Source organism: Dromaius novaehollandiae, chromosome 5, assembly GCF_036370855.1.
Source record: "Dromaius novaehollandiae isolate bDroNov1 chromosome 5, bDroNov1.hap1, whole genome shotgun sequence".
Lineage (NCBI taxonomy): Eukaryota > Metazoa > Chordata > Aves > Casuariiformes > Dromaiidae > Dromaius > Dromaius novaehollandiae.
Genome location: NC_088102.1, coordinates 68852362 through 68874339, shown reverse-complemented (window position 1 = coordinate 68874339; position 21978 = coordinate 68852362). Strand labels below are relative to the sequence as shown.

Sequence of the window (21978 nt, the reverse complement as noted above, 5' to 3'; positions counted from 1 at the left end):
TCAACTTGGCGGGGGTGGGGGGGGAAGGGAGAATATCTTGTGATGGTGGTGGGGGATACCAAGGGCTTGGTGTGCTTTTTGGTTTTGCACAAAGAATATTAAGGGAGACATACTTACACAAAGAAAAATCTCTACCCAAATAATGTCTATGAGTATAGTTATTTTGTACATTTAAGGGCAATTCCTCCAAAGTGTGTCACGGATTAAAACAAAAAAAAAAAAGATTTTCCCCCAAAAGCCTTTGAAGAGAAGCATGAGGGGTTGTCTCAGTCCCTGGTGGCTTAAGAGACTCTGTGGGAAAGAATAAATTTATAAGTGCTATGCTCTAGTTGTGAAGAATTAAATGCCAGAACAGTGTAATGGTCATTGCAGGCTCTGAAAGGCAAGGCTTTGAGTTTCCAGGGCTTCCTCTATTCCAAACTTGAGGTGACAGCTTGGGAAATTTGTTTCTTTTGCTTGTGCCTCAGTTTCCACACTTGTTAATTTTTTTTTTTTTTTGTTAATAAACAAGGACATTAACATCCACCAGTACAGTCCTGGTGTGGGGACTACACCTAGGTGATGTGTACTAGAATCCTTGGATTATAATAGTTTGCTGCTTGATCACAGCTCACAACAAATTTGCGGGATGTTCACATCTTCAAATCTTGGTTTACACACCAAATGTATTATTACTGAATAATTGATAAATAGTCATTCCAGATTTGCTTTATAGGTGACTTCTCTCTTTTAGATTACTTCCTCTATTTTATCCTCTTGCTAACCAATAATGGCGGTAGATCTTGCACTACATCACTCAGTTGCTGTTTTCCCTCCCTCTTTGCTATGGTGGTGTAATGCAGAAGGTCACAGGAGAAGGGCAATCCATCTGTCCCTGAATGCATATTGGAATTGGAATAACAATCCATATGATGACACACAAACTCATTTGCTTTCCTTCTCTCTTCTGTGCTTGCTCCAGTCCAAGCGAGGTTCGGGAGCTCTGGGCCCGGCTACGAAAGGAGCGTCCAGAGCTCTTGTCCAATTTTGAGGAGTTCCTGTTGCGTGTTTCATCGTACATCAGGGAGGCGCATCATGAGAAAGAGTCTATGGAGCAGGCATTGAAGCGGTAAGGAGAACATCATGACCGCTTGTTGCCAGGAACCAGATGATGCGATTTGACGTGTTAAGTTCAGCCTCAAATGCAAGTGGAGACTGTTACAGGACAAAGGGAGATGTTTTTTGCTGTGAATAGAATGACTTTATCTTGATCTGATCCCCAGAGATTTGTTTTGCATTAATGCCAACCCATAACACTTGGTCCAGCTCAAATCTCATTCCAATGAGTTTTTGGCATTGCCACACGCCTTTGTACGTACCTTGCAATCAGCTGTTAATAGGAAGCTTTCTCCACTCTCTTCTCCTGTTTTCTTTCTGTATTCTCCTCCTCTCTCCTGACGTGTGTGCCCCCTTCCTTTTGTAGAAAAGAGACAGACCATGACCGAGAAGTCAGGTGCCTTTATGAAGAAATGGAGCAACAGATCAAAGCAGAAAGGGAGAGGCTGATCTGCCAGGTACCTCATCTCTCTTGGCTGGAGAGTCCTCAAACTTTCTCTCATCTGAAGAATGGCTGGTGGCTTACCTGACCAAGCAACAGCTCTTACCGCGCTGGGTGTTGTATGAGTAGTCATGTATGTTTACCTCTGCAGGAAGCACTGAGACATGACAGGAGTAACCTGCTTCAGAAGAAACTGCATAGCAAAGAGCAGGAGCTAGAGAAAATCCTCTACCGCCAGAAGAAGGTAACAGGGCCCAAGGCCTTCCTAAAGAAGCATGCCACCTTCTGGTGTCTTTCTGCTAAGCCCTTTTCTGACTGAGGATGGCTTTCATCTGCCAAGGGCTAGTGCTAGCTAGTCCAGTTCTCTGCCTGTCTCTGAAGCTGTTGAAGTGGATGGGTTTGTCTTCAGCTGTAATGGCTGCCTGTGAACGTTTCCCCCCACACACTCATTTTCTTATCTGTTTTGGTTTCTTTTCTTTGTACTCCTTCCATCAGCTGGACAATAACTTTATTTGGCAAAGGAGACTGGGTGAAGATTTAGAAGTTGTGAGTTTGGAGCCTTCCATAGCATGTAAGAAAGCTGTGTATGGACACGCAAGAGCCAAATCTCTGTAGTTTGTGGTTTTTGGCTGCTCCAGAATAACCCAGGGTAAAAAATATTGCATCTGGCTTAAATAAAACAGCCTCGCAGTTCTGTGACAATTAGAGCTGTATGTGCTGTACACTTGCATTTCAGCACCAGTGATGAACTGATTAATCAGTCACCAAAGAGATCAAAGCAGAAACCTTCCTGTGGCCTGCTGTCCCTGGTGTGTGTGTATTTGTGTGGGACCATGCATTCTGAGTGTCTTCCTTTTCCTCTGGAGAACCCAAGCATGACCCCTGGAGAAACAAGCTATGGGAGGTACCTGAAAGATGCTGGCAACTCGGGGTTTCCCAGTTGGGTGCCTAGCTGTGATGTGAATGAAACCGCAGTTCTCTCAAAACACCAGCACAGTGTGCTGCAGCCAGAAAAGCCGGCAGAGCTTTGGGTGCTATCAGGAAGGATGTTGAGAATAAGATAGAGGACATTTTTCTGCTATCCGCAACCTCAGTGTACCCATTTCTCCAGTGTTTGTGCAACTTTGGTCTCCTCTAACTCCATTGTGTCCTGCTTGAGATGTGAAGGTACAGAGAACTAAAATGATTAAGGACATGGAGCATCTGTCTTATGAGCAGAGACTAGAAAAGCTTAGACTCATTTTGGAGAGGAGGAGACTGAGGGAGGGTGTAACCAAGTATCGGGAAGGTGGTGGATAAGGTGCATGTGGAATTGCTATCCACTAAGTCCTGCACCAGCAGAGCCACGGGAGACTTCATAAGGCTGCTATGAAGTTGGTTTGAAAGAAAGTACTTCTTTTACAGAGGATTAGTGAACTTCTGGAATTTGTTGCCACAGGAGGTTGTGGAGGCAGACAGCATCAGCAGTTCAAAAAGCGGTTGGTCAGACTAATGGGCAATAGGCTCATAAACAGGTACAAAAAGGAGGAATAGACAGGGATATAGTCTCTAACATCCCTAATCCAAGGACTGTAGATGCTGGAATGTCTGAGGGGAGTGGACTATAATAAGTAATGGTCAGGGCATACTGGGCTGGATCAACCCTTATTCTGACCAAAATGGGCATTTCTAGTGCTCTTAACTCTGGGGCTTGTACCAAACTATATGGATAATCAGGTCCCTCTTGTGGCGAAAGTCTGGTACTGTGGGCATGCTGTTCTATGGTATCACTTCTGACTACACACAACATAAAATGGGATGAGTTTTGTGTGACAGAGACTTCTCAGAGAGGGGCAGGAGTTTTACTGAAACTCCGTCCTCTGGCTTATTGAAGATCTAAAGGCTGTGGGATGGTGTTGCTGATTCTCTGAGTCTGGACTCCAGTGCCCAGAGTATTGTCCAAAGGACTGGAAGTCCCCAGGCAGAGCTGGGCGTGACTTGTGCTTGTAGCCTCAGTGGGGAGAGACATGGGGCTGGCGTTTCTAGGATCCTGGGAAAGGTTAGCTCTGTTCACTCCCCTTCGTGACTGTTATTTGCTGAGAGCAGGGCAGCAAGGAGAAAAGCACTTCAGCTTGTGCCACGGTGTGCTGCTTTAGTTTGCCTTTGAGGGTTTAACTGAAGGTGCAAAAAAGGCAGGCTTAAAGGATGCATGGGTTTCCACAAGAGACCCTGTTCTGTGCTGAGATCACATCTCTCTGTGACCTTGCCTAACTTTTTAGGTGGCAAAAAGTTGTCACAAATGGTGTTTAGAGGGCTAAGCTCTGTACTCAGAGCTTCTGAGAACAGGAGCCTGTTCAGCCTGGGTGACTGTGGATATTGGCTTTCTGTTCTCATAAGCTCTTTGACAGTCCTAGCCAAAGTGCTGTCAGTCTTTGCAGTCCTGATGTGAGAGTGGGCTCCCGTAAGCTGGGAGAATTTTTTGAGTGAGATTTAGGAAGCATGATTTCTGGTCCCATGTTCTGCTCGTGCTGCTGTTTCCATTGCAACCCCCGGCCTTGAGCCCTAGGGAGGCTGACTCTACCGCCTCCTGCACTGACCGGAACTGACTCTGGTGCTCCTCTCTGGTTGCAAAGCAGCGATTGTATTATTTTATATTTGGGCTATAAGTTCTCAGATGGGGACCATAATTTTTGCATAGCACCAACTTCAGCAGAGGGCCCTCATTAGCTGTAATGGCTGGCTCGACCCTGAAGTGTCAGTACCATCCTTTCAGCAATGCCCTACTCATCATCTGAAATGAGTGTGTCTGACTGCTGCGTGTCTGTCCTTGACTCTTTCCCAAGCTATGCCAGACATTTTTTATGTTGTGATGGATCAAGTCACTGGTTGAATACAGGAGAGCAGGCTTTGAACTTCCCAGATCAGGCTTGTTAGTTATGCCGATGTCTTGTTGCACTGTCTAGAGTGGAGCTGTGCCCTCACTGGTATAAAAACAACACACTGGGACAAAACGAAGGTCCCTCTAGCCCAAGGTCCTGTCTCCAACAGGAGCTTAGGCTGGAGTGAAGGCCACCCACTTGCTTGACTTTCCATGTGTCAATATTTGAAGTAGGACCTGTGTAGTGTGACATGCCCATTACACTTCAATACATCCACCTTTCACCTACGACAGGCTCAGGAAGTCCCTAAACCAGAAGTTGAATCTCAACATCTGTGCTTAAAAACTCCCTACAAACAAACCTCTGCCTCCCCTTCCCTCCCCCCCCCCCAATTTTTTCTAGTCCTTCTTTCACCTGCATTTGCACTCTGATCTCCATAATGCCTGACAGCAACAAGTTCCTCATGCTGCCTGCAGTGCTTCCTTAGCTATGCTTGACTGATTGCATTGCTTGCTCCCCAGTGCTGGCACCGATGAGAAATAATTGCTTGCTGTTCACCTTCTTGACACCACTGGTAGTCTTGTAGGCCTAAGTTGTCTTTACCTCCCCATTTGCCTTCTTGTTTATATCTGCTTTCAGTCTGTTTTCTCAATCACAGCTGTAGCACAAATCCTTTCCTCTCTGTATTTAACCCTTCCTCCTCTTCCTCCTCTCCCCTTGCAGCTGGAACATCAGCTACAGTCTCTGAACTCAGAGCAGCTGGAGACCCGAGTGCAGAATGAAAGGCTCCGGCACCTGAATGAAAACCTCCTGGAAGAGCTGGAGAAAAGCAAATGGGAGCTGGAGGTGGCAAAGGGGCAATTACAGAAGCTCCAGAAAGAGGCCCAGCTTGAACAGGAGCAGAAGGACAGGTGGGGATGGGCAGAAGGGGGAGGAGGGTGGGTTGTCTGGGCGGGGACCAAGGTAGAGAGGAAGGATGTGCAAGTAATTAAAGAACAAGGATCTCTAATTAGAAGCTTTCATCCTGTCAGAGGGTTGCCTGCCTCTTCTTGAGGAAGAGAAGTAACCCCAGTGATCTTATGAGCCTAAATAGGGAGGGATACTGCTACCTCTCACCTGCCTGTAGTGGGAAATGAATTTTTCATTGATATTTGGCTATAAAAGCACTATTAAAAAAATGCAAGCGTCCCTCAGTCTAAAGGAGGCTTCTCCTCACTGTATTTTCCAGTTCACCATCACCTCTGCAGAGTTCCTACAGATCCTGTGCAAATCACCTGTGTTTCTGTTTTGGAGCTTTATCTAATCCAACTGCTTTTCATTGGGATGTTTCAGTTCCAGATGGCAGTAAGCGTTCTGCCCATGTCTAGCAGTTGCAGAAACTGGAGGGTAAAAAGGGGAAAACGGATTACCTACCCTCACACAGAAGGAGAGCAGGATAGCTGGCTCTCACGGCCGTGCCTCTTCCACTGAAACATCCTAGCAAAGGATGTTTCTTTTCAAATGTCGTGAGTGTCTCTGAGAAAGGGAGCTTTGTATTTCTTGCCCCATTGACTTCCACTTTTAAAATTTCCTTCACCCAGGGATGTGTTTAGAGTCTCCAAGAACATGCAGAAAGAGAAACAGAGCCTCCTCCGACAGCTGGAGCTCCTCAGGTAAGAACATAGGTGGTGGGAGAAACTGAGCCCTTGGTGTAAACAGACAGACTCAAGCCCTGCTTGCTTGCTCTCGGGAGTCTAGCTGACAAAGTCAGTGGCTCGTTTAGGGGGTGGGAATGGGGAATTGTCCTTTCTTTCAGATAGTCTCTTTCTCACTAAGCTTATTTGCTGGTTCAGTGGCAGTGCTGAGGTTTCAGCACTATGCTCGTTCTCCCCATAGAAAGCTATGGGAGTGTATTCGGGCAGCATTCACACGCTGCCTGTTTTCCTAGGGCCAGACAGTATTATGCAATCTGATCAGCTCCAGCAGAGCACAGGCTGTGTTATTGCACCAACTAATCCCTCCACTGGAGGGATTTAGTCTTTCTTGCTGTCTGAGGGGACCATGTGAAGCCTATTAACTGTGCTGGGACACATGGAAGTCCCAGCCTGTCTGGCAATAAAGAGCATCTTTATCTGTGTCCCAAGCTCCCTCTCCTTCCTAGCATTCAAATGCGGTCTTTACTTCATTTTCAATGAGCGCTTCTTTGTCTCTCTCCTGTGTCTTCCTTTGGAGCAGAGAGATGAACAAGAAACTTCGAGATGAGCGAGACACTTTTGAAGCCAAGAAGCTGGTTAGTCTAAGAAAGAAAATCCTAATTCCTAAGCACCCTCCTTTCATCTGCTGCTATTGCTGTCACCACTCGGGGGCCTGTCACTTCCACGGGGGACAATGACCTGAGCTCACGAGGCCTGGTGTAGTGCATGAGTACAGACTTCACAGCACCTCTGCCAGAGCTGGAGAGATGCTGTGCTGTGTGCTCCCTCCAGCTGCCCGGGTTCAAACCAAGGCACGTTAGCCTGGGACTGCAACGTTGCCCTCTGCGGGGCTGCAGGGGGGTGCTGCCTCTGCGCGTGCTGGGCCTGCGCTTTGTGACAGGCACTGGGCACGTGCGAGGAGGGTAGTGAAGCTGGATGCATCCCTGGAGCTGGGTGGTGAGGAAGAAGATGGATTCCCAGATACGCTGACGGCTGCACTGGAGATGGCAGGGGGATGGGAGGGTTTTAGAGTTCGTCTCGGACCGCTTGAGTTCATAGCAGGTGTTTTCAGATGTTCCCTTTGGGGCACCCGCTCCATTCCTGCGAACTCTGCTCTGGTGGAGATGCAGCTTTGAGCCTTGTGTCAAAGCACTAGGAGGAAGTGGGGAGCCTGCTTGGAGTATGAGCAGTTGTTGGCCCTGGGGAACATCTGGGACAGTCAACTCCATCACTAGCCTTTCCCAGCCTCCAAGATAAGTATGGGCATGTGATCTATTTTTAATTATTATTCTTTTTTCATGGAAAATCTGTTTGTGTTCCCATATGTCACTGCCGAGGCTGCTCTGTACCCTTCTTGGGACCCATCCCTATTACCGTGCTCCTTTCTCTGCTCTGCCACCATGCTCCACTTGAAGGCCTGGAAGCAGCTCTCTTGCAGTGAGGACAGACAGTAGGCCGCAAGAGATGAGACATGTCCTTTGTGGCTGTGTGTGAAGGAACATGAAAGCAGGCCCGGGGATGGGGTCCGGGTAGGATAGGAGTTGCCCTTTAGCCTTTTGAGGGGCACTTGCTGAGTGGAGTCTCTACACAGCTGCTTTCTACTCAGGAGAATAACTTCAGTAACTGTCATAAGGAGGTGAGGTGTGTATGCCTGTTTCTGAAATCTGAAGGGAGATCTTTTGTTTTTAAAGATGTGGTGTGGTGTGTGTGCATGCACGTGTGTGTGTGTGCGCGCAGGCCAGAGCTTACTGCTTCCTCTGGAGAAGTAATAAACGCAGTTACTTTGTTGCAGAGTCCAGTGCAAATAGACAAAGAAAATGGTGCTTTCTTCTCTTTCCATGTGTAAAGCTACAGCAACTTCTGGGTTCCTGTGAGTGGGGTGGGTGGCCTGTGGGCACCGCAATTCAGGTTGGTGCCTGTGTGCGTGCAAAGCTGGTGCACCTCTCCTGTCCTCTGATGTCTTCTCCACTGCTAGGACCTGCCCAGGGCTGGTCTGAAACAGGACAGCTGCAGATGGACCTAAGAGAGAGCCGGGCAGGAGACAGTCATGGCACAGAGGAGCTGCCTTTGCCCTTCTCCATCCTGGGCAGGTAGTAGGGATGGAGCAGCAGGGTGAACTCCGGCTACCAACACTGGCAAGGCTGGGTCATGCTGGGCTGATCAAACCTGTGCTGGAATAAGCTTTTTTTCCTTTGACAGCCATAGCCTGTCCACTGTCATTTCAGTCAGCAGGAAAGCAGGGCTCAAAGGGATTGCAGAGATGCTCTCATCTAGCACCTGCAGAAGATCTGCCTTCTAGCCTGTCCCACTGTGAGAGGGACAGCACATAACAATAATTCCCTGCAGCAGCAAAAAGGGTAGTCCGGCCTTCTGATGCGGATTCCTGGTGTGTGGCATGCTCCTTAGCAGAGGATATAGATTTCTTTTTAGCCTGTAAAAACGTGTATGTCTTTAATACCCTCTGTCAGTGCTGGGAAGGATTGTGTTATTTCTGTGAAATGAAGGTGTGATGAACAGTAGTTCTTTCATAGTAAAGACGTTAAAGTAGTTGGAAGGAGTGTTGAGCTATGTGTGGCTGATGGCAACCCAGCCACTGCTGCTTTGCACTTCTCAGTGCCCAGTTTAATACCTTACTCTTTGTGAGAGTTTCTGGCCTTGCCAGGGTGGGCAGGCCTGGCCCCCCCAGTGCTGTGGAGCACGTTTTCCTCTGGTGGCCACATCACAGGTGGCAATGTGGCTGTTGCTGCCTGTGCGCAAACCAGGCTGCGGGTGCCCTTTAGATCCTGGGGTTGCAGGCTCCTTCTGCGCCCATGACCCGTCTGGCTGTGTTACATTTGCATGCTGTGTGGTGACTGAGGTCTCATCCTGAGTGAGCAAACTTCATGTCCGTCCGTTGTGAGGAGTGGTTGGGGACTTGGACTACACCGGACATGTATTTGCATTTCGCTAACAAACCAGAAGATGCTTTTATTTTCTTTCCCATGCAAAATGCCTGTATGTATGCTGTCATTGTGGAATCCTTGGCATTGTGTGTTGTACAGCTGCAGTGTTGCATCTGCCCCTTTACCATCCCTATGAAAAGCCAAATGTTACATAAACCTGGCAAGCCAATAAAGCACGGCAGAACCAATGGGAAAATGCACCCGGTTGTTTCTTCTTTCTTCCCCAGGTACGTACTCCGCAGGCTGTGTTTCCTGTCTAAGTAGGGCGATGCGGTAGCAGGTTGCCTGGCAGTTGCGACCCAGCTGAGCCTCCGGTGGGCTGTAATGTGATTTCCTTGTTCCCACGTGTCTAGAGAGTGCCCTTGACTGAACCTGCTGTTCCCAGCACAAACCCTGAAAGCTCCCTCCTCCGTTCCCACTGCAGAACCACTGGTTGGCTGAACCACAGCCTAATATCAGTGCTGGCAGATGGGTCACTGCAGACTTGAGGGTCCGTTGGCTTGGAAGATGTGTGCTCCACAGTTGTGAGCCTCCTACAGCAAACCAGAGCCAGGCAGCACCAAGCACAACCAGCAGGGTCATGTGCTTGTTGGCTGTAGGACACTTGAGGTGTGTGGGTTTGTTTCTCTTTGTGGGTTTCCTTGTTTGTTTCAAACCGCTTCCTTTTCCCTTGTTCTGGAAATGAAGTTGCTGAGAGATGGCTCTCAGTGCTGGATTGCTTCAGTGTCTGGAGCTTCTCCTAAACATCAGTTGTACATGCAGTAAATGGGTTTTTTTTTTTTCTTTAAGTTCCCAGTTGGGTGAGTCCCTCTGTGGAGTCCAGAGTATCTCCTTTTTTTATATTGCACTGTGGCAAAGGTGTTCTGGGAGTTCTGGCCCATGGAGCAACTTTTTAATTTTTTGCCTGTTAAAATAAGCCTGGAGGTTATTGAAGGAATAATCTTTATAGTCCTCCCCTGGGCTGTGGGAAGCATGAAGAAAGGCCTGTCAGGAGCTGCCTGCAGGTGTTCAGTCAGCTCAAAACTGATCTGGCAGGCTGCAGACTCCTCTTCTTTCCCCACCTTCACCCCCAGAAATAACTTGTGAGGACGTGTCCAAACTCTACAGACTTGCAGAGGAAGTACATCTCCCCCAGAGCCAGGGTGGTGGGCACCTCGCCACCTTGTATCTTATGAGGCAGAGACACTAGGCTTTAGCTCAGCGTTTGGGAGAGTTGGCGGGTCGTCCCCCCTCTGCTACAGGCTTTCCTGTGTGACCGTGGGCAAACTGCTTATCTGTGACTCTTCCAGGGATGACAAAGCTGCTTTATCTGGGGGAGGAAGGTTGTGAGAAGAACTGTTCTGTCTTCTCCTTCTCTGGGAAGCTGGTAAATACTGGCTGTGGGGAGTGTGGTAGTTTAGGAGGTAAGTAGGAGGAAAGCATGGAGAGGGACATGCATGTGAGGCCAGCCACGTACACTGCCCTTTGCAGAGCAGTCTCCTTTCTCGCAGGCTGTTCCTGTGGTGCCTGCGCAGCTATGGGTGAGTACCTGAGGTGGAGGGGCAGTGGTGCCTTCTGGAGATGTCTCCCACAAATCACTGGCATAATAAAAGGGCAGGTGGGGAAAGAGAGATTCAGCTGTGGCACAACCTGGAGGTCAAGCCAGAGAAAGGACAGCTCTGGCTGTCTTGAGAAGGGCTACAGTTTTGGGCACCATCATTTTTGCTGTATTTTGTGGCAAAGGGGAAAGCAGCATCAGCAGTGCCTTCTTGCATGAGCTAAGCAAGCTGAACTGAGAAAGAGCAAGCCCTGTGCTCACCTCTGTTCAAAGCCCCAGGCTGGGCTCCACCACCACACACCGCACTGCTGCCAAAGTGGTCACAGAGGTGACGAGTGGCTGAACTGGGACTGGTCGGGTTCCTGGCTCCTAACTGCATTCTTCATCCCTTCTCTTTTCAACTTCCAGGCACCTCAGAGCAAAAAGCTCCTGTTGAAGAAAGGGTCAGTGCTAGGCAGTTACCTGCTGGACGACAAGCCGGTCAAACGGTTAGACGGGCATCTGTGTTGTGTTTGTGGTGTCAGTCTGTGCCCACTGGAGTCCCCTGTCAATCAAACTGTGTCCCGCGTCTGGTTCCCCCTCAGCGCTGGCTGATTGTTGGAGAGTGGTGGGATTTTGCTTGACTGTGGCTCCAGCCACGTCTTGGCACAAAAGGATGGTGCCTCAGTGGGGAGCTAAGGATTCCTTTAGTTAGCTTCCACGCTGTGATACCCCACTCTGGGTTGCTTCTACATGCAGCAACGGGGGAGCAAATGTAAATGCCATCAGAGGCTGAGGGAGTGTGGTTTTGGGATGGGAGTCATGCAGGCTGCCTTTATGACTGAGCCAGGCAGCTCCATTAAAATGACTGGATCATCTCCTACATGTGCCAGCTCCTCCTTGAGCAGAAATCCTGTCCACTGGTGCCTCATGCCACAGACTGAGTGTCCCCAGGGCATGGCAAAGGGCAGGAGTTGCACAAGGCTTGTGTGCTCTCCAGCAGCTGAAAGCCCCAAGGAGAAGGCCCAGCTCCAGGAGGTTCATCCTGCCCATCTCCCTCCATACCTGTGCAGACACCTCACCTGGCACATCAGGCCTCCCCTTCAGCCAGGGTAGACAGATGTGCCTGCGTGGCCCAAACCACACTTTTTTTTTTTTTTTTTTTTTTTTTTTTAAACTTGCAGATAGTACAGTAGCTTCAATAGCCATGTACACATGCTTGTCTGAACTGTGCTGGCTTTAAGCATCAGCCATTGCAGACTAGGTGCGTGCTCTGAACATGTGCGTTGGCCAAAAGCCTGCTTCATTTAACAGGCAGGAGAGGCCAGCCCAGCCCTGACCTGCCTTGGAACTGGATCTCCCCTGGACCAGCTGGCCTCAGGCAGGTTTTAAGACTGCACAGTTCCCTGTTTCCTACCAGGTCGCTGTGGAAAGTTCCCACTCCTCCGCAGCTTCTCCTGGTGCCAACTGGAGGTGTAGATCTGGGCTGAGAGTTTCTTCCAGGTGCAACTTAGCCTTAACGCTTGCTGTTCTGGTAGTGGCCTTTACGAATTGAGCTTCAGGCATCTGAGCTCGTAGACTGCTACAAAAACAAGCTAACTGTGGAGCAGGCCTGATTCTTTAGCCAGGGTCAGGGGGTTTCTTGGCTGGGTCTGATGCAGATCTCTTTCCTGGCTGGGTGACCAGCAGATGTGCCATTCCTTGGGACCAAACATGCAAGTTCTCCTTTTACCTCCTTTCCTCCACCCTTGTTGCTGTTTCTTGCAAAGATCCTGCTAGTTGCTGCTGGCATAAACCAATTGAAAGGCTTACTGGGTAGAGAAGCCTGGCAGAGAGGGTGATGGGCAAAAGAGAGAAGTACCTGGTGGTCCTGTCTCTGTCCCAGTACTGTTTCACACCACATTGCTTGAGAACCATAAAGAAAATCCATTAGAGCTGTTAAAGTTTTAACTTGGAATCACTGTTCAGTAAGTTGTGGTCCCTTTCTTTGTCCTATTTTTTCCTCTGAAGAGGCATTTTCTCACCCCCTCATTGCTGATACTCCTGCTGGCCCTGGGAGATGGGGGAAGGTTGTGCACCCTATGTCCACCAAGAGCCTGAGCCCAGGAGGATGTGTCTGTTTTCCGTGGGAGAATTTTCAGCTGGCCCAGCTCTGCCGCAGCATTTGGGCAGGATGCAGGGAGGAAGACCAGGGATTTGAGCTCCCTTCCACAGAAAAAGCGTAGGTTTGGCAGTTAGGGAATTTTGCATCACTGGTGAGGTGCACCCTTAGGAGTGAAAGAGGAGAGTTGTTGCCTTCATTCCTGCACTTGTGCCTAGTGAAAAAGTTGCAAAGAAAGGTGGGACGTCCTTCCTCTGCACAAACTGACTGTAGGAAGGCTTTGGTCTCTCTTCTTCGCTTTCAAACCCAGTTTGGTGGCCAGTGAAAGTAATGGAGATCTCTGTGGTGGATAAAGTCCTTCAGTTGCGTTCTAAGCCTCTTCACTTCTTTCTTTAATTCTTTAACGATGGAAAGCTGCAACAGGCCTAAGATACTTCCTTGCTCCTTGGCAATGATTCCAGTAGTTTAAATCAGTTATTCTAGCTGGTTGTGTCAAAAAGTGTTCTTCCGCTTACTTTGCCACAGTGGATGACGTTTGTCAGCACGCTCCTGTGCAGTCACAGGCAGTGTAACATCTAGGCCCCAAAACAGTTCGAACAGGGGGCCCGAGGGATTTTTGCCTTCGAGAGCACAGTGTGGTGGGTTGGAAGCTTGGAAGAACAAATGTCTGCCAGGTCCCAGCACTCTGACTTCGGGCCAGGCATGGATGCAGGCCAGAGCAGAGCCAGCATTGCGCAAAGTGACACGGGAACTCAGGATTACGACTGCTCCAGGACGGGGCTCTGGGGTGGTCACAGCGTTTCAGGTAGATCTGCCCACGTACCTCACTGCAGTGTTGCTGCAGGAGCACAGAAATTAGCACTGCCTGCCCACCCACCCTTTGCAGCCCCTGCGGGCCCCGGGCTGCTCGAGCTGTACAGCAGCAGCTCCCAGGCTTGCTAGCACGGCCAGCTTAGGTGCCGTGATGTGAGGGTTGCACTGCAATTTGCACACCTATGGCAAGAGAACTAGGACGTGGTATGGCCAGCGAGTTTCTGCTCTCCCGACTCAGTAAGACTCTCCTTCAGCAACGTTTGGGAGTGATGGGCTTGTTTCCCAGAGCAAGGCTGTGTGCCTTCAGCAGAGGGCAGTAACATGCACGCACGCTGCACATGGCCTCATCAGGGCGCTCGGCCAGCCCGCACCCTAAATTCTGCAGTCAAAACTGTTTTTGCTAATCTGGAAGCCTTTGTCACTTCTTTTTGTGTTGTTTTGGTAACAAAGAGGGGTTTTTTGTTGCTTTTCTTTTGTCTTTTTCCAGCTGCTGCTGTACTTGTGTACTTTATGTACTTTGTCCTGTTTTTCAGTACTGGGGGAAGCAGGAGGCAAAGAAGCCTTGAAAAATCCAGAAGGCGGGAAGTTTTTATTAAAATTAATGAAATACATGTTATCACATATGAGTACAGCATAGCTCAAGTGAGCCGTCTCTCTTCCCCCAGGGGTGCAGCTGGTGTCTTAGTCACAGTATGGGCAGTAGTGTACATGTGAACTAGAGTTCCTGCAAGCATGTATTTGTTACTAACTAGATCACACTGGTTGTTTTGGGGACTCGTGACCTCCTCCTCTTCCCCCCCCCCCCCCCAAATCGCATTCATGGTGCCTGTGGGCTTTGATACAGACAACTGGCTTCTGCGGACCTTCCCTTCACCTTCCCTGCGGATGTGGCAATGGAAGAACCCAACAGGAAGAACTGTAAATACTTCCCAGGCAGTGGGACAGAGTTGAAGGTGGGAAAAGGCACGAACTTTGGGGAGAAGAGCGGAAATGAGGAGAGATGGTCAGCGGCAGCAGATACTGAGAGGCTGAAGATGACTTTGAAGAGTGATGTGGACTGTAGAAAAACAGCAGATGGATCGGATGATGCTCCATTGCCTCCCAGAGGACAGCCCATTGGCACAGAAACCAGGGTGAGTCTTATTACTAGTGGTTCTTCCTCAAACACTTGCTACCAAGGACTTGAGAGTTCCTCACTCTCTTCCCGGTGAACTCCAGCTCCATAGCTTTATAGGGCAGGGGTCCAACATCTAAATCAAAGCGCAGCCTCTAGCTGGTCTTCTCAAGACTGCATCCCTTTCTTCCATTACAGCTCCAGGCACTGGAAACAGCCAGTCGTTCCCCAGATCGCATGTTTAAAGTGGTGTTTGTGGGCAACTCTGGCGTTGGGAAGAGTTCCTTCATACACCGCTTTTGCTATGACAGGTTCTTGGCGGACCTCAACGCAACCATTGGTAAGTAAAGGAGTTCCTGACCTGTCCAACTAAGAGGAGTGGGAGTGTCAAGTTGGATGTAGGCTTTTCCCCCCTATTTTAGTCCAGGCAATTTCTAACCCTAAAGGTAAAGGTAGTCTCCTCCCAGTTTCTAGTCAGTCTTCTAGTTTCCCTGAACTAAATGGTGCTGATCCTGCTCATTGGTCTTGCAATGGCAAGTTGTTCTCTCCCCATCCTGTCTTATGATCACTGTTACCTCCTTGACAGGTATTGATTACCAGGTGAAGAGTGTGATGGTGGATAACACCCAGGTTGCCTTACAGCTTTGGGATACGGCTGGACAAGAGAGGTAAGCAATTTCTGTGAAGATTCCCCACTGCCAGTCTCCGTGTAGGAAACAGGAGATGAGGAGGGTGGGAAGGACATCCTGGATCCTATCTCTGAGAAAATTGTCAGTTGCAGAAAGACCATAGCGTGCACAGCAGCTATTCTGGTGCTGAACCTGTGGCAAAGGTCCGTACCAGAGATTTAGAGAAGCTGTGGTTGCCAAGCAGGACCTGGTGAAGATGACTTTGAGGACTGACAGGAGAGTATGTTTCTATATGCCTGACTCTTATGCTTGTGGCTTCAGGTAGTATTCCCATGAATGACTGTATTGTGGGCTTCAGAGCTCCTCTAGTCCTTGAAATTCTCCTTTAGTGGCCTGCTTCGAGGAAGAGCTATGAGAAGGAGCTGGTGAACAAAACCTCTGTGTAATGGTTTCTCCAGCCAAGATGGAACCAAAAACCCTGGATAGATGTCCTATTCTCTGATTCACTTGTGCTGACCTCTAACTTCAAAATCACAGGCCACTATTAGAGGTTGTCACCAGCGCTGCTTGGTGGGGAGCAGAGTAGTGGAAAGATACTCTTCACCCTCAGCTGCTAACAGAGGGGAAGGCCTGCTGCTACCTTCATATAACTTGCATTTTATTTAAGACGTACTCTGAAGCTGAAGACTGAAATCCAGTTCAAGGGGGCTATTCGCCTCAGAGCCTGCCAAAAATAAGTGTTGTGTATTTTGTGCTAAATATGGTATGGGGCCAGAGTTTCCAGGAGGCAGTTGAGGTCATGGGAAGATTATAACCTTGAGCTGTGCTAACTGAGATTAATGATGTTGTCTGTCTCGGCCAGCTAGACCATGCACGTTCAGTGGGAATGTACTAAGTAGGGTTCTGTATTGAAAAGCAAACTTTTTTTTCTTCTAAGTTCAAGCTTCATGTCAAAGAAATCATGATTTCCCTTCTAGGGGACTCCTGCAGTTGTTTCAGTGCTGAAGCTGAGCAGCAAGGGGGAGTTGTTATTACATGAAATGTGACATTTTACTGAGGCCACATTGCATCTGAGGTTATATTTAAGATATTGTCTCTGCAGAAGGCCATTTAGGGTATGGCCAAGATCCCCTGCAGCTTTAGCAGGTCTTAGCTGTGTACTTGCAAGGAAGGACTTGGCTGAATAGCTTTCCTGAATAGAAAACATGAGAAGAAAAAAACCCTTTTCTTACCTCTTGAGAAATATGAATTGCTTCTGATCGGAGGTGTTCAACCAAATATCCTGTGGAAGAGAGAGGAAATCCTCAGAGTATGTGGGGGAGAAGTCCTTGGTGACTTCCCTGAGCCTGCTTCTCACTACATTTGGCATTCCTTCTGGAGTGTGTGGCGAGTCCTGTAGTTCCAGAGGTGCACCTTGACTGCCACAGATACAGTCTGCGCTTTCTCCATTGGATTCGTTGCCAGAATGCCATGCCCTTACTTGTGCCAGGAAAGGACAGGCTTCAGACAATCAACTAAAGAGTTCAGGAGGGTCGCTCCTTGCTGTAGGTTTTCTTGGCTCTTAATAGCACAGCAGAGCTTATTATCCTGTGCAGGGCTGAAATACACAGCTCTCTAGTGAGATCCCAGTACTTGCGCTGCATTTAATTCCAACAGTTTGCAAGTAGTGTAATATTGTGTCATAGCCCTGCTGTGAAATACTTAAGATTTTGAAGGTTTTTTTATTGGAGTTTATTCCCCAAATGCAAGTCCGTGGTTTTAGCAGGTGCCCACAGGACAAAGTAGAAGTCTGATGGAAATTTCTCCTGGAAATTTTGTTTAACTGCTGAATTTATGCATGAGGGCATTGCTTTATAGATTTGAAATCAGATTTGGAATTTGGAATCAGACTGTATCTATGCTGAGGTCTTAATTGCTGTTTTGGCAGCACTGGGGCAGACATTATGCAAGCCTCATTTACACTGTGGTACAGCTTAGTCTGCAGATTCTTCCAGACTTCAGGGAGAGGTTGTGTTTTCCCCACCCATTCCCCTTTTTACAGGCAATTAGTTTCTACTATCCCACCTAAATAGACCCATCTGTTTCCTTCCTCCTGAACTGGAAAGGTTTTCCTTCCTGCTCTCTCAGCATCATCCATATGGGACTCCCGCTTAGTCCTTGCTGCTTGGCCCTTCACAGAGATGGGGCCTGAGAGCATCTTTGGTTTCTTTTGGGCTTAGGTTTCGGAGCATCACCAAGCAATATTTCCGGAAGGCGGATGGGATCCTGGTGATGTACGACATTACAGCTGAGTGCTCCTTCACGGCAGTGCGGAACTGGATGAGCAGTGTCCAGGTGAGAGCAAGGCTGTGGCTCTCCAGTGCTGGCACTGCTGCCGCCTCTGCCTCAGCTCCCCTCTGGGAGCGATGTTCTTGGAGGCCCCAGGAGGTCCTGCTGGCCTCGGGAAGATGGATTATCACAGCAGATGCTATGGGTATTGCCTGTGGTAGAGAGTTTTGGACCAGGTGCTTGTAGTCCTAAGAAAGCCAGTGGTACCCCCTTAAATGAGTTGGGATGTTTCTACAGCAGGAGCCAGTGGAAGCTGCAGGAACAGCAGCGTGCGTTTGTAAGCAACCTGTGTGCATTGGCAACGTCTCCTAAATGCCATCACGTCAGACCTGTGCTGGGGAGAGGGGCTCTCCTAGCATCCAGCCTGTGCGCAGGGAAGAGCGACAGCCCTGGTGTGTTTAGACTCAGACCTGCAGCACGCGTGGACAGTGCTTTGTGCAATCACATCCTGATTGCTTTGAAATTTCTAGATAAGGCTGTATAACATTAGTAACAGCTTCTCTCTTCACTACTTCCTTTTTCCCCCTCATTTGCTGTAGCTTTAACTGTTGATTTTTCTTTTTTGGTGACTGTATATCACTTCTCTAGGATTTTGCCTTTCTTCCTATTTTTACTCCCAAACTCTCAACAAAAACCATTGATGACTATTTTTGTGACGCTTTTGTCTGTGTGGGGAGACAGAAATACTTTCATCTGTGTAATTTAGATATGTTGTGTGTAGATGACTCAAAGCTGAAGTGAAATTGTCAAGATTGGCTTTTAATTGTGCTGAGTCTCAAAAATCAAGCAAAAAGTGAAATGAATATGTAGAGCAGGGTGGGTTTTAGTGTTAACTTTCACAGGTCAGTTAGGGGAAAAAATGTTTAGCTATTTCTTTAGCCTCAAAGAGATAAAGGTTAAGATTTTCAAAACTAACCATCCTCTGAAAATCAGGTTCCTTTCAGGATGGTTAAACTGAACACACAGGAAAATCAAAGCATCCAAAATCTGTAACCTTTAAATATCTCTCCCCTTTTCCTTCCCCCACCATAGTATTTATCTTGGTTTGAAGCCTAAGCTGTTTTGGTACTGTTGATCATCCAAGGCAGTTAAGTTTGGGAATAATTTTGAGCCACATTCTGCAGTCCTTACTTTGGTGATATCCTAGTGGGCCCTGGAGAGGGAGTTTTGCATAAGGGCTCCAGAAATCACCTAGGAGTAACGGATACTAGTGAGGCCCTATGCAAGAAAGGGTCTCTGCTTGGAAGTTGCTTAGCCTGCTTGGCCAGTGGGTTTTCAGCTAAGGGTGGTTGAGTTCAGGACAGCACATCAGGTGAAATTATTAAACAAAAATTACTGAACTTAATAAGAAATCGTGTCTGAACTTAAATTTCCAGTAGCCTAGTAGGGCAAATTTGCTGCTCTTTAGGTTTCTTATTTCCCAGAGAGGAACTTGAATTAAATCCTATCTCCCCTCTCTATGTACCCTAGCTGTACACTCCAAGCACTTGGAATATATTCCCATAGTTTAAACTTCCCTCCACAAATCCCTGGGGCCACTTGTGGAATGGTCCTTTTAGCGAGCAAAACGGAATATTTTGGCAGCTCCTTCAGGGACCCCGATTCTGCTGCCACTGAAGTCAATGGCAAAGCTCCTATTTACATAAGCTGAAATAGGATCTGCTCCAGGATATTTCTGTCCCTCAGACGAGTCTCACGGGTGCTTTGCTCTGCTGCTTTTGCAGGAAGGTATCGAGGATGGAGCTGTGATCTTTCTGCTTGGAAATAAAACGGATGCTGTGCCGAGAGGGGCCCGGAGCGTGCCCAAGGTGGAGGGGGAAAGACTGGCAAAGGTGTGACTCTGTGCTCTCCTGCTCTGCAGCCTCCCTGCAGCTGTGAATGGGGCAGCCTGGCTGCAGGGGAGCCCTGAACTCGGAGCCATCTCCGAATATGGTACCTTCCCTCTCACCCCCACCTGTTCTCCAGTGCAAACGAGTGCCAAGGTCCCTCGGGTACCAGGGAGGATGAGGTGGCCAGCGTGTGGCAGACACTGGCCCTTGAGGAATGCGGATGTGCTTCTCCTTGGGCTGGATGCCTCCTGTCAGCGATGCTCAGCCTTTCTGGGGGGAGCACCCATGGCCATTTTCCTGTTCATTTTCCCATCTGATGCATGCTCTGCACAGTCCTCCCTCCCTCCTTGTGTTGGCATGCCTGGTGGTACCTCACCCCTCACCCGGTGGGCAGGAGGAGGAGGGCAGGGTCTCAGAGCTGTTCCCATGTTCTGGACTCTGCAGCACAAACGTGAGGCAATCCAAGTACCCTGGGAGAAATGGCCTCTTCCCAAATAACGCCTCCCTTCATGCCCAGCATTCCCTGTCGGATGCTCCAGCTGGGCCCAGCACTGCTGAAAACCACCTCATGTTCCCATGTGGGTGAGCAGGACGTGGGTCTGGCCCCCTGCACCGGCGGGGGGTGGGCGCAGCGGTAGCAGCCGCTCCCAGCAAAGGGAGGTGACCCCCGTGGGGGTGCAGGGCAGGGGAAGGGGCTGGCTCCTGAGGGTGCTGGCGGATGGTGCGGGGAGCTTGCAGCGGACATTGGGCCTTGCTCTGCTCTCTGCAGGAATGCAAGGCTGTCTTCTACGAGTGCAGCGCAATGACTGGCTATAACATCATGGAGCCCATGCTGCACATGGCCAGGTCAGTGGATGGGCTGCATTTGAGTTTTTAGTCAGAAAAGCTTTGTATAATATCCCAGATTTTAAGATGGGATTTTCAGTTTGAAATCTGTATGCACCTATAACGATTTTTCTTCCTTATTGCATTAAATATTGTACAGAATGTGATATTTTGGTGGCAATATTTTTGAAAGGGGTTAGATGAAGCACTTTGTAATGCTGAAGGAAGTTTGCTGTAAGATTCCTAGGTTTTAAAAAAGCAAGTATTTTTGAAAAAAAAAAAAGTATTTGAAATTTTGCAAAAAAATATCCTCTTGCTTTGTCTTATTGCTTCCCCCCGCCCCCGCTGCATCATCTTTGTTAAATTCACAGCAGGACTCGACTGTTTATTAACTGGGATGATTTACTTAGTAGCGAGGTGAATCATATCTCCCATAGCACATGCCTTCAATGTGCTTTATTGCCACGTCCCTGCAGGGGATGACCCAGACAGGTGAAAGTGAGTGGCCTGGGATCCTGCCATCAGTCTGGGAGCTTGGAAATAAGGCACAGACCACTCGAGCCCCAGTCTGGTGCTGTGACAGCCATGCCGCCCCTTCTTGCACATGTCGAGTCTTTCTCCTTGGTCCTTTCCTCCTGGAAAATCATGCTTATTTTCTGTGTGGTTTATTTACCCAACCTCCAAACAAGCGCAGCTTTTGGCCAGTCACTTTTCAACATGTTACGTGGCCCTGGCTGATGGGGAACAAAGGGCACAGACATGCCTTGGCAGGAAGAGCTCGGTATCCAGGCTGTGTTTTTGATCTGTGCGGCTTGTTCCAGGTTACTGACAGCACAGGAAGACAGGCAGAGGGAGACTGCCCTGCAGCTGGAAGATGTCAGCAGGAGGAAAGGGTGCTGCACCTAAGGCACGTCAGTAAGTCAGCAGGAGACACATGCCAACACTGGTGCACAAAGCTGGGCTCCTTTCGAGCAGGCTGAATCTGATGGTATCAGCTCTGCAGAGACTCGGGGAAGGTGCAAGTTTCCCCCAGCTGGGAGTGTCAGGGGACTAAATCAGGACAAAATGTACATATTATCTGTACAGTTCCATTTCCCACTTTTGCACAGAGCCCTGATCTCTGGAGGCCTCTGCTGCTTTGGAGGAGCTCTGCTGGTATTGGTTAATGGCACAAACTGGGCCTTCTTTCTCTAGCAGTCACTTCTCTGTAAAATGATGAAGTCTTGTTCCTTTTGTGTCTGGCAAAGATGTGGCCTATCAGCAGAGAGTGGACAACAGACATCGTGGGCATTGTTTTAAATATAAGATGTTATTGTTCAACTGTGTAAGAAATAAAGAGATTATTTTAAATTTGGGCTGACTCTAGGTAGTGATCCGTCTCTCTCCAAGAGCAGCATCTCCTCTTGGCTCTGTAAGTGCAGAGCCCAGCTGAAAGCCTGCTCAGATCGATGGGAAGGCCTCCGTCAGTTCCCATAAGATCTGGATCCAGCCCCCTCTATTTAGCAGGAAATTTGGTTTGACTTGCCAACACTGTAGTTAACCAGTTTCATTTGTGGATACAGTATGATCTGGTAAACCATTCACTCCAGTGGCTTTCTTCTTTTTTGTACCCTGTCAGACCTTGGCACTGTCCCTCTCATACTGTTTACAGAACACAGAGCAGTTGCCCTCACAGGTGACTTTATAAAACAAGTGCTATTGTTTTATTACTGCCTGTTGCGGGAGCTGTGCAGTACCTACCAGGGGTGCTGTACATAGCCTGTTTTAAGGCTGAATGCTGCCTGTTTCCTGCCACTCATACTCTTTCTGGAAA

At 48.6% G+C, this 21978-nt stretch overlaps 1 protein-coding gene across 5 annotated transcripts in view; it reads left to right on the top strand.

Moving 5' to 3' along the window:
* The window catches only part of CRACR2B (calcium release activated channel regulator 2B), a 48817-nt gene extending 27299 nt beyond the window's left edge, over window positions 1-21518 (top strand). For all 5 annotated transcript variants that reach the window (XM_064513165.1, XM_026108245.2, XM_064513167.1 and 2 more), the window contains exons 5-18: window positions 962-1108; window positions 1463-1553; window positions 1689-1781; window positions 5119-5306; window positions 5976-6047; window positions 6610-6664; window positions 10956-11035; window positions 14285-14573; window positions 14753-14894; window positions 15141-15222; window positions 17403-17517; window positions 19236-19343; window positions 20110-20186; window positions 20987-21518. In XM_064513165.1, the coding sequence (XP_064369235.1) occupies window positions 962-1108; window positions 1463-1553; window positions 1689-1781; window positions 5119-5306; window positions 5976-6047; window positions 6610-6664; window positions 10956-11035; window positions 14285-14573; window positions 14753-14894; window positions 15141-15222; window positions 17403-17517; window positions 19236-19343; window positions 20110-20186; window positions 20987-21071 (1624 nt within the window). In that variant the 3' untranslated portion in view covers window positions 21072-21518. The remainder of the gene's footprint in view (window positions 1-961; window positions 1109-1462; window positions 1554-1688; window positions 1782-5118; window positions 5307-5975; window positions 6048-6609; window positions 6665-10955; window positions 11036-14284; window positions 14574-14752; window positions 14895-15140; window positions 15223-17402; window positions 17518-19235; window positions 19344-20109; window positions 20187-20986) is intronic.
* Window positions 21519-21978: the final 460 nt, after the last annotated feature.